This window comes from Neolamprologus multifasciatus, chromosome 6 (assembly GCF_963576455.1).
Source record: "Neolamprologus multifasciatus chromosome 6, fNeoMul1.2, whole genome shotgun sequence".
Lineage (NCBI taxonomy): Eukaryota > Metazoa > Chordata > Actinopteri > Cichliformes > Cichlidae > Neolamprologus > Neolamprologus multifasciatus.
The window spans coordinates 34,617,426-34,627,174 of record NC_140444.1 but is presented as its reverse complement, the minus strand read 5'-3'; the positions used below and the strand labels follow the sequence as shown (position 1 = coordinate 34,627,174).

General features: G+C 40.7%; 1 protein-coding gene across 1 annotated transcript in view; it reads right to left on the bottom strand.

Annotated features, from left to right (window-relative positions):
- Positions 1 to 1,817: 1,817 nt before the first annotated feature.
- Positions 1,818 to 9,749, bottom strand: part of LOC146517475 (complement C3-like) — a 32,887-nt gene continuing 24,955 nt past the window's right edge. The window contains exons 35-44 of the mRNA XM_085164319.1: positions 9,600 to 9,690; positions 6,346 to 6,397; positions 5,981 to 6,068; positions 5,477 to 5,566; positions 5,216 to 5,321; positions 4,879 to 4,968; positions 4,701 to 4,784; positions 3,987 to 4,067; positions 3,659 to 3,806; positions 1,818 to 3,505 (exon numbers count right to left, since the gene is read on the bottom strand). Coding sequence (XP_085020445.1) covers positions 3,364 to 3,505; positions 3,659 to 3,806; positions 3,987 to 4,067; positions 4,701 to 4,784; positions 4,879 to 4,968; positions 5,216 to 5,321; positions 5,477 to 5,566; positions 5,981 to 6,068; positions 6,346 to 6,397; positions 9,600 to 9,690 — 972 coding nt within the window. The 3' untranslated portion in view covers positions 1,818 to 3,363. The remainder of the gene's footprint in view (positions 3,506 to 3,658; positions 3,807 to 3,986; positions 4,068 to 4,700; positions 4,785 to 4,878; positions 4,969 to 5,215; positions 5,322 to 5,476; positions 5,567 to 5,980; positions 6,069 to 6,345; positions 6,398 to 9,599; positions 9,691 to 9,749) is intronic.

Here is a 9,749-nt window from a genome sequence, read left to right as displayed (position 1 = left end):
TGAAGACCAACAAGGATACCCAATGGATTTATTTTGCCAAATGGATCATCATGGCATTGCCGTATTGGTCCATTTGATCGACCTTTGTTTTTATTATTTATTTTATTTTCAGTTGTTACAGACGGGACAGACATGAGTGAGGGATAGGAAAGGGAGAAAGAAAGAGGAAGGAAAAGAAAAACAGAAGGGGAGAGGGACAGTGAGAAAGGGGGGAAGAAAAAATATCTCCGGGATCACCTGTTGAGAGAAAAAGAATAGAAAACAAGCAAAAAAAAAACAAAACAAAGCAACATACTATACACAACACCATCGCATTAATCTAGCTAAGTGTAAACAGCAGTAAATACTAAATATTGAATGTTGTTGTGCAGCACGCAGGACAGACAGCGCACAATGTGCTTTGAAGTAGCAGCCAAGAAAGGTGTGATTTAAGTCTACGAATAGTGAACACCCATGTGCACACCTGTGTGGATCGGCGCGCTTGTATTCAAATGGTTTCCCCATGTAATGGTCTGCTAGAGGATGTAGAGAGCCATAGCCCCGTCCCCCAGGGCATGAAGCAGGCATGGAGGAGATCCAGGCCCCAGACATCCAGAGGCCCCAGAGTGCAAGAGCCCAAGGAGGACCACCGGAGGGGCATCCGTGCCACCTTCATGGGAAGGGCTGAGGATCCCCAGACGAGGGGTCACCCAGTAGCCACCGGGCAGGAGCTAGAGGGGGCTGCACCGGCGTGCCCGCCGGCTCCGCCGGCAGCCAGCTGTGCCAGAGTGAACCGAGCTGCAGGCACAGAGGCCGGAGGCCTGAGGGCCCTCCGCGCCCCGGAAGAGGCCTGACCGAGCAGCAGGCGCCAGGCCCCGCCAAGTAGCCACCGGGAGTGAGCCGGTACATACCCGAGCGCCCAGCCCCGGACACCAAGAACCAACAATGCACCGACCCCTGAGGGCATCAGTCACCGGCAGGGAGTGTGGTGAGGGGAGATAGGCCTCCACACTTTGGAGGGCCTTGGAGTTCCCAGAGAGGTGATGTGTGACTTAGAAACATGACATGTTTCTAAGTCACACATCAAGCATGTCTCATTACTATCTTGTTAATCTTCCTTTTCAATCTTGTTGTTATTCATCTGTCACAAATTACTCCACCCACTTCACCCACTCCACCCGGCCTGCACTCGCTTCTTCATCTCTCTTGTGCACTGTTCATTTCATGGCTGACCCCAGGTGTTCATATTCATCCACCTTCACTAGTGCTTTTGTGATCCTTGCACGTTCACCTTTCCACCCGTCTCCCTCTCATTTATACATGTATTTTGTCTTGTCTCCACTGGCTTTGATTCCTTTTCTCAAACCACCAGCATTAGGGCCGGGATAGCTCAGTAGGTAGGTCGTCCCTGTGATCGGAAAGTTGGGGGTTCGAATCCACTGAGCGCCTACCCTGAGGTACCCATGAGCAAGGTATTGCTTATTGGCTGCCCACGGCTCCACTGAGTGAATGGGTAAAATGCAGAGAAAGTAATTTCCCCATGGGGATCAGTAAAGTATACATTGTTATTCTCCTGCATTTGTCTCCTTAATATCATACCTAACCAACACCACCTCATCTCCTCTGTTCCCTTCCCCCTACCTGTCCATTGAAGTCTGCTCCAATCACCAATCGCTCCTTCTCTGGGGTCACGAGCTCAGTAAATTTTCCCAAGGAAAGTGGGAAAATATCCTGGTAAAACTTGCTGAGGTACATATGACCAAATATTATTTGCAACATATCTATATGTTTGAGTCTGTGTGGATTACCGAAATTCCTAAATAATTCAAGCTGGTCCACTCGTTTCTCATGTGTTTATTTTTTATGTCATTAAAGATGTTTGCCATACAAACAATCCACCCATGAAAAAGAAAAAAAGTTGGACCAGTACTCAACTTTTATCTCTCAAAGGACTTTTTCCATTGTAAGTCTTATTCATACACACACACACACACACACACACACTGCACTTGCTTGTCCTTTAAGAAAAACTGATCTTGATCTGTGTTCAGCAGTGAGGCAACTTTAGAGGTGAAAATAACGTCATTATTCATGCGGTTATCTACCAAGTCAGAGCCAACAAGAAGAGCACTGAATCAAGAAATCATATAAATAGAATCTGTCAGTCAAAGTGAAGTTACAAGATCAAAGAAGGTCAGAAACAATCTAAAGAAATTCAAGGACAGATTTAAAATACAATCATTCATATCTATCGGTTTGTTAAGCTTTACAAAGCTTAGGGCTTTGGGACTCAAGTGAACCACAGAGAGAACCATTATCTACACACAGAGAAAACTGGGAAGAGTGGTGAAACTTCCCAGGAGTTGCAGGCTAAAATGACTTCATGAGTGCACTGACTACTCATCCAGGAGATCATGAAAGAACCCAGAGCAACATCTGAAGAACTGCAGACATCATTTTCCTCTGTTATGGTCAGATTTCGTGGTTCAATAATAAGAAGGAGACTGAACAAAAATGGCATCCATGGCAGAGTTACAATCAGAAAACCACTGCCACAATGACTTGTCTCACATTTGCCACAAAACATCTGACTCCAGGGAAAATATTTTGTGGACTGACGAGACAAAAGTTTAACTTTTTGGAAGGTTTGAATCCTGTGACATCTGGTGTCAAATTAAAAGCATGTTATAAATCAACATCATAAAAACGGTCAAACATGGTGGTGTTAGTGTGATGGTCTGGGCTGCTCTGCTGCTTTCTACCAGACAATCCAGCCATCATTTTGTGCCTGAAAACACAAGCTAAGTTTGGTTATGTAGCAATGACCCAGAGCAGACCAGAAAGTGATGGCATAATGAAAGTCCAGACCTAAAGCCAATTAAAATGCTTTCGATTGGACTTATTGGCCATTCATGATCGTAAAAACTTCCAGTGTGACTAAATTAAACAATTCTGCAAAGAAGGGTAAGCAAAGAAAATCCTCCACAGTAATGTGAAAAAACAGTTTATGGGGCAATTGTGTTTTCAAATAGGGTCAGGTAGGTTTGAATAGCCTTTTTTCCCTTTAATAAAAACATAATTTTAAAAAATGCATTTTATAATTACGTGTATTTTCTTTGTCCAGCATCAAAATTAAGTTGATCTCAAACATGTAAGTGCGACAAATATGCAAAACAAAGAATAATTACACATCTCTCTCTGCGGTTTATACTTCTTCATTCTTGTTCAAAGTTATGGTAACTGGCAAGACTCTCACTTCCCTTTTCACAGAGAAAACTAAATATAGATTGAAAGACTTTATCAGGGCTACACAGTAAGTTGCGCATACAAAGTTATTTCCTTTTTTTTGCCACAAAATAGTGTGCAACAGCTGCCCTGACACCTCTACAGCCTGCAGGCGTTGACCGACAGTTCGTTGGCAGTGTCGCTTAGACTCCTGCATTTAGCTTGCAGGCTGGGGTGGCTGCACTCTGCAGGTGAAGGCCAGCGCTCCACCCAGGTGTCCTTCCCCAACACGTAGATGAACCTGACACACAAGATGAAAAAAGAAAGAAAGACAGATGGCAAGTTAACAAGTAAGAGCACCCAAGTGTCTCATAGTAAACTTGTCCTGTCATAGTTCCCAATTTGAATCAACACAAATTTATTTGTAAGCATTTATTTTTCCTGTTCTGCTCACTTGTTGGTTTCAGTATCAACGTTCCACTGGTCCTCCTTGGGGCCAATGATGAGGTATTGGGAGCCCGGCTTCAAGTCTAGTCCATCTCTGCAACCTCCGTGAGACATGAAGATCCTCGTCTGACCCGCTCCAACTCCACCCTCCAGACCTGAGTGGGAGAAGAACGAATATAATAAGCCTTCATTTGTCTTTGAGTTACAAGAATGCACAAGCAGCACTTCATAAATGGGGTCACCAAATAATGAAAAAGTTAACTGGACCACATCATTCCTCCATTGCTCGCACTGAAAAGACTGAGAGGTGAAAGTCAGTCACTACCAGGACTCACCCAGTTTGATAACTTGTGTGATCTCCATCTCATATTTGTCGTAGTAACTCTGGATGACATTCAGCACCTTCACCTGGAAAACTAAAACACAGTAGCAACCAAACCTGAGCATCATGAGCAAATTACTCTAAAATTAATCGGACTCTTAAATGGTTGAGGCACTGTTTCCATATATTAATAGTAACTGTTTCCACGACGAAATAATAATAGCATTACTAACAAAAGGGGGAGGTGACAGTTTCCCACCCTTTTCCAGTAAGATACTAAACTGAAATTCTGTATGATGCCCTGGGGAGTTGCTATATGAGCGATTCATGGTCCACATGGTAAATGAGAGAAAAATAAAACAGGATAGCAATAGTGCCATCAGCTAAACCTTCTTCACAATGTTTTAAATATTACAGTTTCTGTGAATGCTCACATTATGCTTCCATTTATTACTCAAACAACATATTATTTGTTCCTACTCTAACAGCTGATGCTCTGCAGGGCTTATGTCATTGTTACTGCTTGAATAAGGGCGTTTCATGTGGCTTCTTTTATTTCTATAAATATTAAAATCTTAATCTCTTCATCTAGTGGCAGTTTTGACAACTTACATCTGAATATTTTTAAATCATTTGAATGGCAGTCAGCCAATGAACATGCAAAAGTGTAAGCCTCCAGTGTGCAGGCATGCATGTTAAAGCCGCCGGAGTGTAAAAGCACATGTACCATGGTGTAAGCTCTTGCAGGCAAACGTCTCTCTTTCTTTGCTGGGGAAGTTTTCACTGTCCACTTTGGAGATGCAGCAGTCACCTGGAGGTTTTGAAACCACGGGAGGTCAAACGTGCAGAGGTGGAAAAAAAATACACACATCCTTTAATGCATTGTTGCAAATCCCATACTTTACCCTGTGTGCAGCGGCAGACGTTGTTTCTGCAGATCTGGCTGAGCTGCTCCTTGTTCTCACGCGGGGTGTAAGTACGACTGCAGCGGCGGTCTGTGACAAAGTGAGAGGGGAGACATCTAAAAGCTTTAATATTATTATTATTATTTATTTATCTTGGTTTCATGCAAAATATAAGGATGCAGTACAACTTGGCCACTTGGTTGGCCGCTCTCAGCCATGCAACATATGGTCACCTGCTCATCCCAGTGAGCTAAACTGGCGTTCCTTTTATAAGTATTTCTTATAATACTGTATCGCAGAATCTCTGATTTTTATGTCTACAGCTGTATTTCCCAACCTGGGTTGTAATACTCGTAAACAGTCACTGAGGATGGCTGCAGGAGGCCAACTTTGAAGGTCTGCTGGAGTCTGAATATTAGGATCTCAGGCTCTTTGTGAGAAACCTAAAAAGAGAAACAATGCAGAGCAGGAGGGATGTTATAAGACATACTTCTTAAAAATGGTACATAAAACTGACTTAAACTGGACAGATTTTAACTCCTCATACTCTTTCTTCCTGTAATCCAATAAATGAGACAGTGGTCTACAGCACAGTTACCTTAAACAGGTGGATGATCAGGGATCCCCTGTCACTCAGGTTATCTACTATCTGGAAGTTATTGATGTAATGATCCACTGAGTTGGACAACTAGAGACAAACATGTTCAGAATTTATTAGTTCAATTTAAACAGAAATAAAATGCTGCCGTGTAGAAAACGTTCTATAAAATTATATTTAAAGTGTAAATTCACAATGCAATGCTGTATTTATTACTGAAATATGTTAAACCTATTACAGCCTCAGGCGATGCAGGGGTCAAACAAGTGAGCTGAGGTGTGCTTTTTGGTGTGATACTGATAAATTACAGTAAAGAAAATTGAGCTTGCAGCTTAACTTTTTCACAACACGCACAGAAAAAAGTTTAAATCAAACAAAATAAAATAGATGTAAAATAAATTCAGGTTTACTTTGTGTAAGAAAGCTAAAACTAAACTTGGATCATTTCTTAGCCATGAAAGCTTTGTTTCAGATTTTTGAAGCACTGGCCTAGAGGCTGATTACCATCTCCAGGTCTGAGTTTTCTGGGGTGAAGCCAGTGGGCAAACTGATGTCAAGAACCACCATCCTGACATCTCTGGGTCCTAAAGCCCTGTGAAAGAAAAACAGAAAGCACCGACAAAGGATATGAAATCTAAATCTGAAAGCCCTGGATCAATAACTCACATTCAGTGGACCAAACGTTCAAAGAAAATTTATTACGGTCAGACAGACTCACACATTTGGCAGTTTTTGCTTAAAAATGTGGTCGTCCCATATTAAAATGTTGACTGTTTTTGCTGTTTGCTACACTTTGTATGAAGTAAAAGATATAAAAACACATACTTTTTTCCTTATTCTCTAAAATTTAGCAAGTAATTGTATCTTACCTCACTTTGATGGTGATCTGATAGGACTTTTCTACATCTGCTGGAGGCTTTTCTGTTATGAGATGGAGGAAAAGTGTTATTAAATATGTAATCCATAAAGCTTGCTGAAGATACTTGGTGTGTATATGTATTGATAGTTTTTTTTTATGCATATGTTTTTCATATTGCAGTTGCTGTCTTTTCTACTGTTTTTTAAAAAAAATATCAGATGTTTGATTTCACACTAGATGCCGTTCATGATTGAAACCTCCCATTTACTAGCACACTGGCTTTTACCTCCCAAGGTAGGGTTTGTGTCCCCTCCAGGTCTTGAACTGGGGATCTTTCATATGTAGAAAGTTTTAAAATTATTTTTTAAAAAGCCACATAAATGGTCCTTGGGGCCTATGATGTTTGTATTAATGTACACACATCAGTATTTTAAATGGTATTTCAGCCATTCCCAAAATTAAGAATAGAGAGATTTTCAAAAATCTTCTCCAGCCCACGTACACCTTAAAATCAAGCTCTGACCACACACCAGCCTGAGAGGAATTTCCTTTTCTCTTCCTGTTTTTATGTGAAACCTCGATCTGTTGATGACTGACTGTTTAAAGCTGATTCTCCAGTAACAGCTCTCTTTTTCCCACCTAAAAGCTACTGCACAATTTGAATTCTTTCTGTGCCAGTATTGACATATATAACATACACTCCAGATTCCATTAAAACATTAAACAAATAACATGTTTGTGTTATGGCAGGCTTGTAGTTTACAGTTATTTAACCCTTTAAGACCTACCATAGAACCAAGTCCGCCAGAGCTTATATTATATTTTTACATGCTGTAGTGCCATTTTGGGGAGCATTTCAAGTTGATATACATCAATACAACCATTATAGCCCAAATTTTAATAATATGTCTGCATTAAGCGCATAGTAATTACATAAATTGCAAAAAAGTGCAATAAACTACAAAAAAATAGAAAATTGTTTTTGTTTTTTAAAAATATATTTCTATTTTCTATTCTCTTATATTGTTTACAGTTATTTAAGAAAAGTTCAATTTGTATCTTTTGAACTAAGTCCTGTTTTATCTCATTTCAAAATATCAAGGAAATGAAACATGTGTGCTGAATTGTATTTCATCATTGTTTGACCCTTATAATAACTTAAACCCTAACACCTTACAAGAACTACAAGAACATAAATACAGCTGGTAAAATAAGTATTCTTCCCCAGGGCAGCTGTAGCTACAACTGTAGCCTCCACCAGTGTGTGAATGTGAGAGTGAATGAATAGAGGAATTGTAAAGCGCTTTGTGTGCCTTGAAAAGCGCTATAGAAATGCAATCCATTATTGTTATTATTATTATTATTATTTAATGTGTCACCATTTTTCCAAGTAAATATATTTCTAAAGGCACTATTGACATGAAATTATGGCCATATGTCAGTAACATCCCAACACACCAACTGACATGTATTTAATGTCTCAAACAAAATTCTTTGTTGGTGATGAGAGCTTCAAGACGCCTCCCGAATGGACACGCTAGTCACATACATTGGTCAGGTGTGATTTGTTTCATTTTTCCACACAAATCCTGAGGTCTCTGTGGGATCCTTCTCTGAACTCTGAACTCTTTCAGTAGATTTCTCAGCTGGATTCAGGTCAGGTGATTGGCTGAGAAACCAGCTGAGAGTTTCCTTGGCTGTGTTTGGGATGATTGCCTTGCTGAAACATCAACCCTCGTTTCATCATCATAATCCTGGTGGAGGGCTGCAGATTTTTATCAACAGTGTTATAGTACATGTTTCTGTAACATATTGGTCTAATGTTACCTGTATAATTCATCTCCTTGTTTGTTGTGTGAAGTTGGCACTGGTTTCGTGTGATTTTATGTGTCACATTTGCTGTGAGCCAATGGCTGTGATGGGGTTGGATTAATTGAAGGCCCACACTACAAACACTGCTGTGATATTTTGTCTCTGAGGTATGTTATATGGCCAGAACTAAGATGACTTGATTTAAATATGTTGATGGTGGATAGTTTGCTGCTCTGTGAATTGTTTAACGAAGATGGGGTGATATTGTGTCTCTGTGCAGGCCAGGACCTACTATATGCCACAGCCTAAAGGAAGAGTTGGGTTGCTGAGGTTGGAGTAATTACCAGCCTTCTAATTACAGGGTGGGTCTTGAAGGACAACTACTAATCCCAGTTAAGTAGTTGGCATGTAAAGTGCAACTGACTTGTGCCATCGCAGGCTCGCGCCTTCAACTGTGTGTTTTATACCTTCAGCAAGCGGGACGCTGGACTGTGTATCTCTTCATTTTTTTGATCACTGCACTAGTAAATTATGTCAGAATTGTATTAGTTGTCATCTTTTGCCCACAGCTGAGACAGCTGGTCAGACCTAGAATATGTCTGTGTTCGATTTCCATTCATCCTTTCTGAAATTACATGAAGTGTGCCAGTGCCGTATGCTGAAAAACAGCCCACACCATGATGTTCCCAATTCCAAGCTTCATTGTTGGTATGGTGCTTTTGGTGCTTTCTTTTTCCTCTGAAAATATGCAGTGCCCTTTGACCTCGTAACATTGTGTGTATTATGGTGTCAAAGGTCAGTTTTGCTTTTTCTTCAGAAATTGATTGTTGCATGGTGAGCGTTCATACAGGCCATGGTGGTCGACCGATTTTCTTTTTTCTGTAGGTCTCTGTAAGTCCTCCTTGGCTTTTAGACAACTCTTCTGAATTCTTTTCACTCCTCTGTCTGAAATCTTGCAGGGAAGATCTGGTCCTGGCCGGTTTGTTGTGAAGTGGTGTTCTTCCCACTTCCACATTATGGCCCCAGCAGTGCTCACTGCATTCTTCAGTAGTTTAGAAATTCTTCTGTGACCAATGCCATCAGTATGTTTTCCAACAATAAGGTTGTGACAGCCTCATATTGTTTTAACCCATCATGAGATGTTTCTTGTGTGACACCTTGGTAACGAGACACCTTTTTATAGACCATGGACTGAACCAGCTGATATTAATTTGCAATAAGTGGCATGATTAGTTCCTAATTACTAACAGATATCAGCTGGTGCCTTTTAGTACCTCCACTTTTTGTTCAGTATTTTTCCCCTGTGTCATTTCTCATTATAACGCGTAACATCGTTTGATTTCTTTGCATGTGTAGATGTCAGTTGCACCTTTAGAGATACATTTAGTTACATTGGTGACACATTCAACACTTATTTTATCTGCTGTGTTTGAGACATATAAATGGAGTTACCCTGGGACTCTTCAACAGCGACACTGAGCTCAAAGTGCTGGCAGGGCATTTTCTCATCCACCTCATGCAGCTGGTTATAATGGGTCACAACCTTGGGTCAAATTTCAGGAAGAGAAATCGATCAGTCACAAACGATTATACAGCCAAATG